Genomic DNA, 17,129 nt, shown 5'->3' with positions numbered 1-17,129 from the left:
ATATGGCACTATTCACGTATACGGTACTATTCACATATACGGAACTATTCACGTATACGGTACTGTTCACGTATACAGTAGTTGGGATTGAGGAGAAAAATGGCAGCAGCATCGTCATCAGCAAGGACTACTGTGACAAATGCAAAATTTGAAGTAGAGAAATTTGACGGTACCAATAATTTTGGTATGTGGCAATGTGAGATCCTGGATGTCTTATGTCAGCAAGAGCTAGATATAGCCCTTGAAGAAAAACCTGACAAGATGGATGACAAGGAGTGGGCCAAGATCAATAGACAGGCGTGTGGTACAATCCGCCTATGTTTGGCCAAAGAGCAGAAGTACTCTGTCATGAGGGAGACATCAGCGAAGAAGTTATGGGATACACTGGAAGAAAAGTTTCTAACGAAAAGTCTTGAAAATAGGCTTTATATGAAAAAGAAACTTTATCGATTCACGTATGCACCCGGTATGTCGATGAATGACCATGTGAACTCATTCAATAAAATTTTAGCAGACTTGCTAATTTTGGATGAGAAATTTGAAGATGAAGACAAGGCATTATTGTTGTTGAATTCCCTTCCTGATGAATATGATCATCTTACCACCACATTGCTTCATGGGAAGGACACGATCACATTTGATGCAGTCTGTAGTGCGTTGTATAGATCTGAGACTCGAAAGAAAGATAAAAGAGATCACAGAGATACAACCGCAAAAGTCTTAACAGTAAGAGGTCGTTCACACAGCAGCAAATCTGGTAGAAGAGGAAAGTCCAAAGGGAGACCCGCCAAAGATGAATGTGCCTTTTGCCGTGAAAAAGGGCATTGGAAAAAGAATTGTCCTAAGCTACAAAAGGGCAAGGCTATTTCTAATGCATGTGTAGCGGAGCATGATGAGGAGTCAGACTTTAGCTTGGTTGGCATGGCAATGGCATGTCAAACGGATGAGTGGATATTGGATTCGGGATGTACTTACCATATGTGTCCTAATAAGGACTGGTTTTCTAGTCTTGAAGAACTAGAAGGTGGAGTTGTTTTTATGGGCAATGATAGTGCCTGTAAGACAATGGGTGTAGGTACAATCAAATTGAAGAACCATGACGGCTCAATCCAAGTTCTGACAGATGTTCGCTATGTACCCAGCTTGAAGAAAAATCTCATCTCATTAGGGGCCCTAGAATCTAAAGGGCTCACAATCACTTTGAGAGATGGATTACTAAAGGTAGTAGCTGGGGTATTGACGGTGATGAAAGGCACTAGAAGAAATAACTTGTACTATTTAAATGGAAGTACAGTTATTGGATCAACATCAACAGCTTCTGCGAAAGATGCAGATTCAAAGGCTACCAGGTTATGGCATAGGCGATTGGGACATGCTGGTGAAAAAGCTTTGCAGACTTTGGCGAAGCAAGGCTTGTTGAAAGGTGCAAATTCTTGCAAATTGGAATTCTGTGAACATTGTGTTCTGGGCAAGCAGACGAGGGTAAAATTTGGTTCAGCAATTCACAATACGAAAGGAATTCTGGACTATGTTCACAGTGATGTGTGGGGACCTACCAAAGTGGCTTCTTTGGGAGGTATGCACTATTTTGTCACTTTTCTTGATGATTATTCAAGAAAAGTATGGGTGTATCTAATGAAAAGAAAAAATGAAGTTTTGGATGCATTTCTGAAGTGGAAGAAGATGGTGGAGACTCAGACAGGTCGAAAGGTCAAACGACTTCGATCAGATAATGGTACTGAGTACAAAAATGATCCATTTCTACAAGTATGTCAAGATGAGGGCATTGTGCGACACTTCACTGTTCGAGATACACCACAGCAGAATGGGGTGGCAGAACGCATGAATCAGACTATACTGGAGAAAGTTCGATGTATGTTGTCCAATGCTGGATTGGGCAAGGAATTTTGGGCTGAGGCAGTTACATATGCGTGCCATCTAATTAACCGATTGCCATCAGCTGCAATAAATGGAAAAACTCCTATGGAGATGTGGACTGGTAAACCTGCTACTGATTATGATTCTTTACATGTTTTTGGTTCCACTGCATATTATCATGTAAAAGAATCTAAGTTAGACCCAAGAGCAAAGAAAGCATTATTCATGGGTATAACTGGTGGTGTAAAAGGATACCGTCTCTGGTGTCCTGATACAAGGAAGATTGTTTTCAGTAGAGATGTAACTTTTGATGAATCAACCATGATGAAGAACGAGGATTCACAAAAGGATGACAAAACCAGTAGTACTTTGCAGCAGGTGGAGTTTGAAAAGGTTAATGATGATCAAGCTAATATTGAAAGAACAAATGATGAAGAAGTTTCGACCCAAGAACTTCTACAGCAACAAGATTCAATTGCATATAGGAGGCCAAGAAGAGAGATTCGTAAGCCTGCTCGCTTTGACGATATGGTGGCCTATGCACTTCCAATTGCAGATGATGATGTTCCTTCCACTTACACAGAAGCAATAAGTAACTCTGATGGTGTAAAGTGGAAGCAAACTATGAATGAAGAAATGCAGTCTCTTCATAAAAATAGGACTTGGGAGTTGGTGAGACTGCCCAAGGGAAAGAAGGTAATTGGATGCAAATGGGTATATGTAAAGAAGGAAGGATTTCCTGGTAAAAATGAAATTCGATACAAGGCTAGATTGGTAGCAAAGGGTTACGCTCAGAAAGAAGGAATAGACTACAATGAAGTGTTTTCTCCAGTTGTGAAGCATTCGTCTATTCGGATTTTGCTAGCCTTGGTTGCGCAATATGATCTTGAACTAGTTCAGCTTGATGTGAAGACAGCATTTTTACACGGTGATTTGGAAGAGGAAATCTATATGACTCAGCCTGATGGATTCAATGTTGCTGATAAAGAAAATTGGGTTTGCAAACTGACAAAGTCGCTTTATGGATTGAAACAATCTCCGAGGCAGTGGTACAAGCGATTTGATCAGTTCATGAAAGGGCAAAGGTACACAAGAAGTAAATTTGATCATTGCGTATATTTCAGAAGCTACAAGAAGGAACTTTCATATACTTGCTCTTATATGTTGATGATATGCTGATAGCATCTAAGAGCAAAGTTGAGATTGAGAGATTGAAGACTCAACTCAATCTCGAGTTTGAGATGAAAGATCTAGGTGAAGCTAAGAAGATTCTTGGCATGGAAATATGTAGAGATAGAGCTCATGGCAGAGTTAGCTTGTCTCAGAAGAAGTATTTGAAGAAAGTACTACAGCAGTTTGGCATGAACGAGCAGACCAAACCTGTAAGTACCCCGTTGGCTTCTCATTTCAAGCTTTCTGCACAACTATCTCCTTCGACGAATATGGAACGAGAATACATGTTGCAAGTTCCGTATTCTAATGCAGTGGGTAGCTTGATGTATGCAATGGTGTGTACAAGACCCGACATTTCACAGGCAGTTAGTATAGTGAGCAGGTATATGCATAATCCTGGAAAAGGACATTGGCAAGCTGTGAAATGGATTCTACGGTATATTCAGAAGACCGTAGATGTTGGATTACTGTTCAAGCAGGATAATACACTTGGTAAAGGTGTTATTGGGTACGTTGATTCTGACTATGCCGGTGATTTGGACAAGCGAAGATCAACCACCGGTTATGTGTTTACACTTGCTGGAGGACCAATAAGTTGGAAGTCTACACTACAGTCTACAGTTGCGTTGTCAACCACAGAAGCCGAGTACATGGCTGTAACAGAGGCTGTAAAGGAGGCTATTTGGTTACAAGGTATGGCTAAAACCTTGGGGTTGGTTCAGGAGCATATTAACGTGTATTGTGATAGTCAAAGTGCTATTCATTTAGCAAAGAATCAAGTCTATCATGCACGTACAAAACATATCGACGTACGATTCCATTTTGTGCGGGAAATTATTGAAGAGGGGAAAATTTGTCTTCAGAAGATCAAGACTGCAGATAATCCCGCAGATATGATGACCAAGGTGGTAACATCAACCAAGTTCGAACATTGTTTGAACTTGATTAATATCCTGCAAGTTTAACAGTTGAAGAAGGCACTATCAAGTATTGTTGTCAAAAGCAGAAAGAATTGTGTGAAGATAAGATTATCCTAATCAAATCTTCAAGGTGGAGATTATTAGAATATACCCCATACTTTGCCCATACCTTTCCCATACCTACCCATACTTTGGAAAGGTCAAAGTTATGGGCACCAAATATTTATTTAGTGTTGGGCATGGGAAAATAGCAATTTTTGGTCCCTAAGTGAATAGTGACTTTGCAAGGTGGCCCTTGAATCTCAACTATAAATAGGCTAACCATTGCTCATTCTCATCATCCCACATTTGCCATTCTCTACTTAAGGCATTGTTCTCTCTCCCTATTTGTAAAGTTTCACTTGTATTTTTGGAGTGAAATATATTTGGTAGTGCCCGAGGACGTAGGCAAGATTTGCCGAACCTCGTTAAAATTCTGGTGTTCTTTACTATTTAATGTTCATATTTTGTGAGTGTGATTGTAGTGATTTATTGTGCTATTAAATTACGATAGAGGGATATTCTGGCTAGGAAAGACTTGGTACTTAAGTGATCCTCGTGATCCACCTCTCTTTCCTGGGAATTGAACTTAGTGTGATTTTTTAGTACAATAATTTTACTCTTTCACACGCTTCCGCGCAACAATAACCCTATATTTTCATGATAAAACCCATAAGATCATTAGTTTCATCCATCACGAAAATTCCATTCATATTTATCGAGTATTAAAAATTTTTAGCAAGGCTCAGTTAGTCATATATCTGTGATCAAATAAGGTTAGAATCAAATAAGGTTAGAAGTATATTTAATTTTGAAAATTAAATTTCAATATTAGCAATGGTTCACATAATTTCATTTCAAATTATTGGGATGAAAATTCCTTTGCCAAGTAAAGAGACGTGTAATCAATTAGTTTTCACATCCATTCGGCTTCGACGGAAGGGTGAGGATGAAAAAGACCGGCCCAGCTTGTTTAGTCGCTTTACGGAGAAGACCAGGGGTACCATTAACCCAATATGTAATTTTTCCTTTTGGAGGCTCCTTAATACACCCAAGAAAGAAAACGATTGCTGTATTTTTATATATGAAGGCCCCTATTTATAACAAAATAGATAATTTATGGAGTTCAAGCAAGGTTTGGATAGAACAAGGTTGTAGTCTTCTAAGTTACGGTTGATGCTATGTTTCCCCAATCCCTATGGGTCCCTTGAAAAGAAGCTTAACGTTGACGTTAATACATATCTGAAATAAGAAGAAGAATTATAGAAATAGATGTTATGACAAATTATTTAGTAAAGTATATTAATTTCAAGGTAAATTCAATTGATTTTAAAGTATTTTTAAATGCTAAAAACGTACATACATTTAAAATAAAATTCGTATTAATTAAGACCTAATTTAAGAATGTTTCTCAAAAATATTTTTATTGAGAAGAAGCTAAAATTTTTAACTTCTAAAAAAATGTTTTTGAATTAATATTTAACTTAAAAAATATTTTTTCTTTCCAAAAATAATTTATTTAGGAATGTTTTTATCCTAAACATATTTTTAAAAAACATTCTTAAACTAAGCCTAAATTTTAGTAATACGGGGGAAGCAACTACAGCAAATACAACATTTTTGTTGAAATTATTTGTTATCCTATCTATTTCCATAAAATTTATTCTACTTTGGACTTAAAAGACGACTTTTGTTAGTCAAAACTTCAAAACAAGATGATTTGTGTGTTATTCATTGTTATATATTTATATGAATTTTAATTTGTTAGTTATTAATTGATAAAACATACTTAAAACAAGAAGGAATCTAGTGTGAAGCGCGTTCTTTCTTTTTGATGTTTTAGATTTGGTTCCAACTCTAAGCTGATTTATATGGCAATTAGTCGTTAGATTTTTCCACTTTGGCGTCTTGTAATTTGGGGGGACCACAATTGTGGACCATGAACAATAGTGGAGTGAAGTTAAAGTAAAACAAACAAAACCCACCCTTCAACAAAAGTCGGTGCAAAACTGCAAATGGTTGATTTTAGGTTAAAATATGTAATAAGTTAGTGTAATTTTTAAAAATTAAAATTTTAGTTTTTATATTTTAATTTTTTATTAATTTTTTGTAATATTTTTTAAATTGAAAAATACTCACTCGATAGTCATGCAATTAAAAAATAATTTTGTAATTAACTTGAATTTAACAAAAGAAAATTAACAGTGTTTTTAATTAGACTTGAATTGTAAAATCTGAAAAATAAAAAAGTTAAATTCCATGAAATAAAAGTATAGAGATTAAATTCTTTGAAATTAAATAAGTTATTTTGATTAACATGAAATCGATTCGGTTAGTTTAAGTAAGATTTATATCAATCGATTAAATTTAGAAGTGATGGATTAAACTACAAAAACAAACCGAATCAATCCACAAAAGAAGATTACTCTCCTCTCTCTACCAACAATCTCATTGATTTTAAGGGTCCCTTTGAATAGAGGGTGCGTTTACTTGTAATTAGTATAAAAATAACATTGACGGTAAAAATTAGATACTATAGCGATAGTATAACATGAGAAAAAAACACTAAACTCATTTCACTGAAATTAAACATTCAAATGAAGCCAGAGCAGGCAGTGCTTTTTTATGTCGCTTCAGTTAAATTTGCCCATTATGTAGACCTCTTGGACAGATTATTGGGCCTATCTCCATCTCTACGAGCCCATAAAAGATTACGAATTACCAAAAATAACTTTGCAATTGTTTATGGAGGAGAGACGTTAAAAAATTCTAGCGACTACTCGTATCTAGCCTTGTGTAAGTAAAGCCCTGGGTAGGTAGTTCCTCTTCCTATAAGCAAATAAATAAAATTTGATTAATTTAAATAACCTACTTTGACTATCATGAATAGAGAGGGATAAGAGAATTTCAGAACGTACCCACATAGACATTAATTTGAAAATTGCCATGGAAACTCTCCTCTTAGACTAGCTTACTTTACATTTAAAAAGAAAAAACTAAATTACTGAAATAATTTTATAAATATCTTATTTTTATTTTTTTATAAAAGAAGAGAACTTAGTACGGACTAGTCAATTGACCTATAAAACTGAAAATTTAGTTCTGCAACATGAAGAATAGCCGATTGAATCATATCTGTGGACTCCTCAAGAAATTGCAGGCCTACAAAAGCATCTTTTAGAGACTTCGTCATAATATCAGCTGCTGCTGTGCGAGGAATATGCTGGAGTCTGACAGTCCATCGTCTAACTAGCAGTTGTCGCTGTTAAGCTTTTGAATCATATTAACAGTTTCCAAGCTATCACTTTTCACTATCAATTGGGTTAATCCTTGCTGCCACGCGATGTCTAAGCCATCCATTACCACTCATAGTTCCGAGTGCAGCACCGAACAAATGCCAATGTTCCTACAAAGCAAGTCACCCATTAATAGAGACGATCAATAATCAATATACGAAGTCTGCAAAAATTATACAAGTTTTCACTCTCTTAACAATAGCAGCAAAAGGAAGATTCACATTAATAGAGACGATCTGATATGAAATAAAGGCTGCTTAATTTGGGATGGAATTTGTATATATACAGGATTCCGTATAACGACAATGGGACACATTATGATGGAAATAAACCTTCCATAAAATTCCAAGCCAATTGAATGAGCTGATAAGACGGTGACTAGCACCTTCTAGTCCAAAAACCACTAAGCAACAACCAACAATCAACCATGCCATTATAGCAGCTATTGAAAGGAGAGGGTTTTCTTAACCCAGTATTATAAAAAAAAAATTTATACACGAAAATAGATTGTCAGTCAAATTAATTATAAAAATAGTATACTTTTTGGGGTCATGCCTACCTGACAGGCACAACCCGTTATTTTATTATTAACTTTTTTTTATTTTAAAAATTTATTATTATATTATTTTTAATATTTATATTAATATATGGATAAAAATACGGATTTTACACGGATAAAAAATACCCGAAACGGATCAAGCCTGTCAGGTAGGTAAGACTAGTCGTGCCTGACAGGAAGGCACAACACCCTGCACATTTCCCTTTTTTTTCTTTGCATTTTACAAAAAATTAGTCTTATATCACTTTTGGTCCCTCTACTAGGCCTAAAATTAAAATTCTATTTTTATACTTGAATTTCTACAATAATATTTGGTCCTATTTTTTATAATTTTTTTCTAAATAATTTATATTGTTAATTACTCTGATAAAATTTTTGACGTGTTTAGTTTAACAGAACAATGATATGTTAAACTGTAATAAGTTTAAATAATAAAATTTCAAACAAAAATGTATTCCAACTTAACATATCATTGTTTTGTTAAACTAATATTTTGTTTAAAAAAACACGTCAAAAATTTTATCAGAGTAATTAACAAAAATTTTAATACAATTTTGTTAGAAATTTTATTATTTAAATCTTATTCCAACTTAACATATCATTGTTTTGTTAAACTAATAAAAAATTTTATCAAAGTAATTAACAAAAATTTTAATACAATTTTGTTAGAAATTTTATTATTTAAAACTTATTCTAACTTAACATATCATTTTAAAAAAACACGTCAAAAATTTTAACAAATTACAATATTAATTATTTGAAAAAAAATTATAAAAAAATAGGACCAAATATTATTGTAGAAATTCAAGTATAAAAATAGAAATTTAATTTTAGGCCTAGTAGAGGGACCAAAAGTGATATAAGACTAATTTTTTTGTAAAATGAAATGTGCAGGGTGTTGTGCCTGTCTGACAGGCTCGACCCGTTTCGAATATTTTTTATCCGTGTAAAACCCGTATTTTTATCTATATATTGATATAAATATTAAAAATAATATAATAATAATTTTTTAAAACAAAAAATTATTAATAAAATAATGAGTTGTGCCTGTCAGATAGGCACGACCCTAAAAAGTATATGATTTTCGTAATTAATCTGACTGATAACTCATTTTTGTGTATAATTTTTTTTTTATAATATCGGAGTAAAAAACTCGAAATGAGATGAAGCATTAAGAATGGCTAAAAGAGTAGGTACAGCAGTAAGACTTGCAAAATATTCTACCATAGAGATATTAGATAAAAGAAAGGCAGTACTGCATCTGATCTCAACAATAGAATCTTCTACCATTGAATCCTCACCCTCGACCATCTCAACTTTGGCAGCCAGGTAATTTTTTTGAAAACCCTAATCTATTAAATCTATATCTATGTAAACTGAAAACGGCTCGAATGAGTTGATGTTTTAATGCGTTTTGCAGAGTTGGGCACTGTGCAGGAAACAACGTAATTGGATTTAATCCTGCAATGAAAAGGTGAGTTTTTGAGACATCAGAAATTTTGGATTCTTGGATGCTCTCTGCTTTTTCGTCAATGAGAAACACTGAGTAATAACGGGAACTGTAAGGAAATTTAGCAAAAATAGCAATAAGAGAAGGAGATGATGCATAGCTTTTATACTTGGGAGTTGTCATTTGGTTTGTAAGTGGGAGAGAATTGGTTGATACTTCTTGTCTTTGCCCAGCAAGTTAGACATGTCCGTGTAAGGGCTAATTCGTTAGCCTTGCAATATTTGCATGTTGGAGGTTGAAAAAGAAGCAAAAACAGATTCAGCAAAGATGGAAAAGGAAAACTAGACCACTGAGGGTATTCGGAAAGTAATGGGGAAAAGGAAAATGACGAAAATAATGATTCCGTCTCATTTAATTGATTTTTGTTTTCACCTTTTTCTTGAAAAACAAGATTTATAATTAAATATAAAAATTTTAATTAAGTTATATTTTAATATAAAAATAATTCATATTAATAGATAGTCGAATTATAATGAATCATTGTTGGTTCGATTATAAATTGCAATAATTAATACGCCATTAAAATTTTTAGCACTCAAGTTAATTGAGGATTTTTCACTTGGTAATCCTCAAGAATCGTGAATATTGATTATTTTTACATTTGTCAAATTTACCGTTGACTTTCTCAGATCCCTACATTCTTGGCATCATTTTTTTTTCTCAGTATTCATCTAATCTTCAAAGTCCCCTTCATTCACTCGTTGGATTTTTTTCGCTACTAGCGATTGTTTTATCATCGTCGACGCATCAATTTATCACCACTATCTTTAAGACATATTTCTTTGATGTGATGATAATTCCTACAATTAAAATACATGTTAGGTAGAGTTTTGTTGCTAAAAGTAAACAAATTTATTATGATATCAACTCCATAAAAAAAGTTTTTTTTATTAAGTATTTTTTGTTAAAAAAAATTTAATTATAAGACAAAATCACATAAAAGAGAGAAAAAATACATACTGAAATTTATATAATACGAAAATAAACCACTGTTTAAAACTCATAACAAATGGAAACTAAAAAGATCGACCCTTAAAAACAGACTAAACTTGTTGTCTAAAACAAATACCTAACATTATCCCAGGCATAGTATCTTGATCCCTCGATATTGAAAAGACCTACATTGAAAGCACTTGAGCCACTTTTCCCAAAGTCCTCTTCTTTGCTAAGAACTAAAACTTTGCTTTGGGACATGAACCGATCCCCGACGAGAAAACCGAATACCAAGCCTCAGATCCACCTCACCAAAGCTCTCCGATTTCTTTGCGACCCCCCATCAACTCCTCAGCGATTGTCTATATCAACTCGCCATTCCACCGTCGCTTAGGGTTTCTCAACTGCGTTCAACCCCGACGGTCATTTTCAACTGCTTATGCTACAAAATTCGGCACTCTTCCTAATAGATAAGTAATCCTCTCCCTTCTTAAACCTTCCATAGTCAAACAATGCGCCAGTTTGTTGCCCATTCAGGGTATGTACTTAAAATCACATTTCCTAAAGCTTAAGCTTAAAATTTATTTTGAAAATTGAATATATGTATTAAATACTAGAATTATTATATGAATTTTAATTAATCAAATTAATCGTTTGATATGCATTCACTAATATCAACATGTAGTAAGTACATTATTTTTAAAATAAAATTTTAAAAAGTAAAGTAAATAAGATAGTCTGATTTCTAAATGTAAATTCATTATTTGTAAAAATAAAATAGATTTGCATATTTATTATTTGAATCAAAATAATTCATCTATAAAAATAAAATAAATTGTGATAATAAATTTTCAGAAATCAATATCCACATTAATTTATAACTTATATACAAATAATAATAATTAAAATATTGAATTCATAAAAAAGTAAATACAAGTAAATAGTTTTTTTAGAACGCATAATAATTTATATGGTCTTCTAATTTTATAAAAAAATTATTTTAGTTCTTCAATTAATTTTGTATTTTTAGTTTTTAAACTTGTATTTTTTGTCAAATTATCTCAAAATGAATGGAAAAATTAATATTTTTTAACTTTACTAACGTTGTATATATGTGAATTTTCAAAAATTCAAGAAAATATATATACAAACTATTTTAAAAAATTAAAAATTATTTATAAATTTATAAATTTGATAACAATTATTTTTTAATAATATTTTTTAAATTTTAAAAAAGTAATTAAATGCTATCGTGTCATTTATATAACCATTCATATACATATTATATTAGCAAAATTAATAAACTTAATTTTTCTATTGATTTGATAAAGATATAAATTAAATAACTTTTTTTGATAAAATTAGAGATAAATTTTTATGAAAAAGTTATGTAGATGCCATTTTCTATCTAGGGACTGGGGGCTGTGGCTTTGTATCGTGTATGCGACTATGCGCACGCAATGAACGAAGTTCAACTCTGCACGCAAACTACATCACTTCTTCCTACCATTTCCCTTCTGTACGGATAACGAGAAGATTTATCTTAGGCGACGTTATTTTACCTACTACTGCCGGTAACCCTATCCTGTCCACTTTATAGCAGTTTCCTTTTCCTCCGGTTTCATAATCCTTTTAATTTCCCTTTACAAAGACTCTCGAGATCTATAAAAGTTCACCCAGATTCCCATATTCACTTCTCGAAACAGTTAATTCATCGTTTCTGTCTCCGATTGATCTGGTGCTCCTACCTTTTAGATCTCTCCCTGTAAGTTTTGCTCTCAAGTCTTTTAAGTTTTCGTCTTCCTTCTTCTTCTTCTTTTTTTTCTCTTTTATCCTTTTAAATTTGACAAAATCAGAACTGTTAATTATTGATCTGATTATCTTTCTATTATCTATTGACGGTGACTAGTCTTCTCTTCTTGTTGTTTTTTATTTTAATTTTTTTATACTTTTTCTGTTTAATCATTTCTTGTAATCATCTCATGGCTATGCTACGGTTGATACGGTTTTCTGATCTCTTTTTCCTTTGATTAATTTCTCATGTATAGTTGGATATCTACATGATTCATTAAGTAAGTCGATTTTGGTTATATTGATTTGAATTGTTGGTTGGAACTTGATATGGATTTGGTGGAACTTATTTAATGGTTTTCTTTTAACAGGCATATGGAAAAAAAATCCTGGAACTGTTAAGGTTTATTTAATAAGTATATATAACATGGTATTGATGTTTCCCTGAATCGATTGATCTGCTTGTTGGAAAATTTCACGGATGCGATTATTATTAATAATTTATTAAAAAAATTGGCCTGCCATGGTGGTTTCAGTAAATTTTCTTGTGTGAGGGAAAGATAAATTTGGCAAGTACTTTGTATTCTCTTTGATTGAGGAAAATAGATCACTTAAAATGTTATTTTCATATTATTTCTCTGTCAAACTTGGTATGTTCATGTTGATAAACATGAAATTGCTTTGAGTTCTTTTAATTTTGTTAATTTGTGGTTTTATAGTTTTATTCGGTTGCTATTTCATGGTTGACTGCTTTTACCATTATCTTCCTCTAAGCTCCCGCTCTCTTTGTCAATAAGGAAAACAAGTTTATGGAATCCTTTATTTTTGTTTTCATTGTTTGTTAAAGTAATTAATATGATGCCTATGAACTCTAGGAAGCATTAAATCTTGAGAATGGATGATAATGGTGAAAAAGAGGAAAATATCCCACGTGGGAATGAATGGGAAGTTGTGTCCCTAACTGCATCTGCATATGCTGCCGCTCCTGGTCCAAAAGAAGTTGAAACAAAGGATGATAACAAGGGTGATTCATATGAAGTAGGGGAAGCAGAAACTTCTCATGCTTTATTCATGTCTGGTCACTTTGTCTTCCCCCCTAGCGAGCATGAGAATTTGCTGTTGGAACCCGAGAATAGTAGTGAACGTGTAGGCAAGGACGTGGTCCATGAATTAGGTGTTGTAGAAGAAGGTGGTAGATCTAGGACAAAGGAAGAAGAAGAAGATTGGTCTTTGAGAGGGTTGAATGTGCATGAAGAATTTTCAGGTATGCAATTTTTTGATAAAAAACATGGTACAGAGTTTGATGAAGGAACAACACTGCAAGGACTGGATTTGATTGACAAGGACCAGAGTTTGTATAGTGCTGCGACATTTGGTTCTTTCCATAGCGAGGAAGCACTTGGTGGAACAACCACCTTTGGTGAGGATGCCACTGTTTCTGAACTTATTGAAGCTTCTGAGCAAGGCTTAGGTTTTCCTTCAGATATCCCTCAATCCCCAAAGCCTCAAGATGATAAATGTGATGCCTCTGACCTCCCATGCGAAGCTTGGTGGAAGAGAAGAGCAGTTTCATTGTATGTTCATGCAAAAGAGACAAATGCATTTTGGTCCGTTTTCATTGCTGCAGCTGTGATGGGCCTTGTGATTCTTGGGCAGCGTTGGCAACAAGAGAGGTGGCAGGCATTGCAGCTTAAGTGGCAGCTCAGCATCAACAATGAGGTAGATTTATTGATTGCTAATTGATGTATATTTTTACTTTCCTTTGTATTTGTGTCAAATAAATACCCGAACTTGGTTACGAGGATATGACCTTTTTAAGACCCATGAAATACATGGACAAACTTAGAAAATATTAAATATACCTGTTTCGGGTATGTACCTGCAGCCAACACTCACACTTGAGCCTGAATTACATAGCTGTCAAGTATTTACTTTGTGAAGAGCCTCCAAATAGATGGTTGTGTACAGAGGCAAAGCTAAGGGGGATGGCAGGGGCATTGGCTCCCCCTAAAAATGAAAAATTTTATTTTAGTCCCTCTAAAAATAATAAATTGCAAATTAGTTTGTGGTAAAATTGCACTTTGGCCCCCCTTAAATTTGAAAAAAATTCTATTTAGTCCCTTCAAAATTAATGAAATTATAAATTAATACGCTGTAAAATTACATTTGAATCTTAAAAATTTTATAATTCAATTCCGACCCTCCTAAAAAAATTTCTAGCTTCACCCTTGGTTGTGTAACCTTTTGTAGAAGGAAAGCCTATTGCTTGGGTAGACGAGATAGTGAGTAACAAAAGAAAAGAAAGAAAATAAGATCCTACTATTTTATCTGTTCTTTGCTGTATGTTAATATTAATTGGTTTAGAAAAGATATGCTTGCCAACTGTTTATTCTACAATATCGAAGTTTATGAGACTTGTTAACTGTTTATTCTAAAATTGAATTCTTGGATGTTGGAATAGCTGTTTGTTGTAGGCGGCTGTCTTAGAGCTAAACTGTTATAGTATTTGTGCATATTGAGTGTGCTTCTTAATTTTCTTTCCCTTTGCTTCTTCCCTCTTCTCTTTCTCTCATCTGTGATTGACTTGACCGTGCCTTTGGGATATTATTGACCTTGCTTTTTCATCCTTTGGGTTTTTGACAGAAGACTGGTAGGGTGCTCGATTCCATAAATCGTCTTAAAGAAGTCATCGTTGGTGGCCACCGTCGAGGTTCTTTTGTGAGGGGCACCTTCCCTAGCGACAGCTAAAACTTGTGATGATGATGATAAAAAAAAGCATAGTAAGAGAGAAGTGAGATGGAGATTGTTTGGGTGTTAATGTGTTGGTTTGATGTTTGATTAACTTATTTGTCTTAATCTCTCATGATAAGCTACATAGCTGCTGCATGTTGAAAGAGTATGCAATTTATGTTTATATTGTTACCATTGTCTGCGATTAGAAAAGCTATGTTAGGTCTCGCTTCTCACGTTAGTTACCACTGGAATTATTATCTGCTAATCTCATATTAGAAAGTTGGCAATACGCCCCCGCTTGAGGACCCCCCTCATTTTACCTGCCATGAAAGCTAGTAAAAATTAGACCCAAAAAAAAAATGCTAGTAAAAAAGCTACACTTCTATAGATTTTCATTTTCTGATGTGTTTCTAATAAATAAGCAAAAGAAGATAATATTCGATTTTTCATCCATGATTAGTATTTTGGTACTATTTATAGTGCCAATAATTGCATACCTTCATTAATAATGTTGTTCAGTTGTATTTCCCATTTAATTATATTGTCAAATTCAAAACCTGAATTCTTTTCTCTTAAATCAAGGTATGCTTCAATTCAGACACTAATTTCTTTTAAGATTACTCTTTCTAATAATAATGTTTTTAATGGTTGAACATTTACTATTGCACTCAATACATGTCCTGTACAAAGAGAAGTTTCCTGTACTTGGGTTTGGTCGAATTAGGTTAGGTCAGCTCAATGCACGCCCCAAAATAAATTAACTAGGTTTAATCGGTGTAATAACTTAATTTAGGTAAAAAAATATTTCTTAAACTTTTATATAAATATCAAATGAAATTTTAGTCAAAATAATAAATTTGAATTTTTAAAATTCAAGATGTAAATTCTATTTTAAATTGATTTTATATTAAAATATGAAAAAAAGGTACACTTATAATAATATAATTTAACTTATAAAAAGCATGATTTTATTAATCATTTTTCAATTAAGTTGGTACGTGGTTGACCTGTAACTCCAACTTAATAAAAGATTTTAAAAAGGCAGAATTGCAAAAAAAAACCCTTAACTTTGGGGACTTTTGGATATACCCTAACCATTTTTTCTGAAATAGGCTCCCAACGTAACGGATTTTTCAGACATCAACCCAATTGAAACGGTAACCGTCAACTTTCCGTTAGTCAACAGCCGGTCAAAAAATTTGGTCTACGTAGCGTTCCTGTTGACTAATGACATGGCAAAAAATTAAACAAATTTAATAACCATAAAACAAAAAAAACCTAAATCCTCAAACCCCCAAATTCAAAATTGTCCTTCTAATTTCTAAAATCCTCAAATCGTGAAATTCCCTAAATCCTTAACCTCTAAAATCTTCATCGAATCCCTAACAATCTTCAAATCCCTAAATCTTGAAATACCTAAATCATTAGCTTTTTGAAATCTTCTTGAAATCCCTAAAATTTTTACAAATCAAATCTTTGAATCCCTAAAATTATTAGGAACGAAAAAGCTTCAACAATCATGAAAGTGTCCGCAACCCAAATCGAAAGGTAGGTGCTTTCTTATTTGGTTTGTTGGGAAAATAAATTCCAATTTTTGTTTGATTTGTTGGTTATTTGTGATTTACTATTGCAATTTTAGTGCGACAATGTAGGGTTTGTTTTGTCGATTTTTTATGCGATAGTGGTCCCAATGTTGTTGATAAAATTGTTGTAAAAATTGTAGATGGTTAATTGTGATTTATTGTTGCAATTTCAATGCCAAAACTATTGGTTTGTTTTGTCTATTTTTTATGCGACAGTGGTCTCGATGATGTTGATTTCTGTTACCCAATCAAAAAGATGTTAAAATTGTAGACATGTGTTACTGTTTTGTATAGTAGTCAAAGAAGTGGTCCCGATATAGGTAGTGAGCTTTGTTTTATTGTTTTTTTTTTATGTTTTTTGCTTAGAAAAATGTTTGTTCATTCAAAACAAATTGTTTTTGCTCAGAAAAGATGTTAAAATTGTATACTTCTGTTACTACTTTATTTTTTTTAATGTTTTTTTGCTTACAATGTGTTACTGTTTTTTGTAGATGTCATCAGATAATGAATATTATATTCTTTTGCATGTTGGTGGGCACTTTGTAAAGGACCCATATGTTAGATATGTAGGTGGGAAAGTGATTAGGCTTAAAGAGGACTCAGACACAATATCTTATTTTGAATTATGTAAAATAGTCAAAATTGGGTTAGGGTTTAGCACTGTCATGTTAATTATTTTCATGAGCCTGGTACAGTAGGGTTACAAAATAATCT

General features: G+C 33.1%; 1 protein-coding gene across 2 annotated transcripts; it reads left to right on the top strand.

The window, feature by feature from the left end:
- Positions 1–11,709: 11,709 nt before the first annotated feature.
- On the top strand, positions 11,710–15,021 carry LOC107924258 (ATG8-interacting protein 1). Of its 2 annotated transcripts, none has more exons than XM_016854621.2 (3): positions 11,710–12,073; positions 12,975–13,818; positions 14,746–15,021. In XM_016854621.2, the coding sequence occupies exons 2-3, from the start codon at positions 12,994–12,996 to the stop codon at positions 14,845–14,847; spliced, it is 927 nt and encodes a 308-aa protein (XP_016710110.1). In that variant the 5' UTR covers positions 11,710–12,073; positions 12,975–12,993; the 3' UTR covers positions 14,848–15,021. The 2 variants fall into 2 exon arrangements, with proteins under 2 accessions (XP_016710110.1, XP_016710109.1); XM_016854620.2 differs by having other exon boundaries at positions 11,724–12,073; positions 14,743–15,021.
- Positions 15,022–17,129: the final 2,108 nt, after the last annotated feature.

The sequence above is a fragment of the Gossypium hirsutum genome, chromosome A11 (assembly GCF_007990345.1).
Source record: "Gossypium hirsutum isolate 1008001.06 chromosome A11, Gossypium_hirsutum_v2.1, whole genome shotgun sequence".
Lineage (NCBI taxonomy): Eukaryota > Viridiplantae > Streptophyta > Magnoliopsida > Malvales > Malvaceae > Gossypium > Gossypium hirsutum.
The sequence above is the reverse complement of the archived record's forward strand: the minus strand, read 5'-3'. Positions and strand labels throughout refer to the sequence as shown.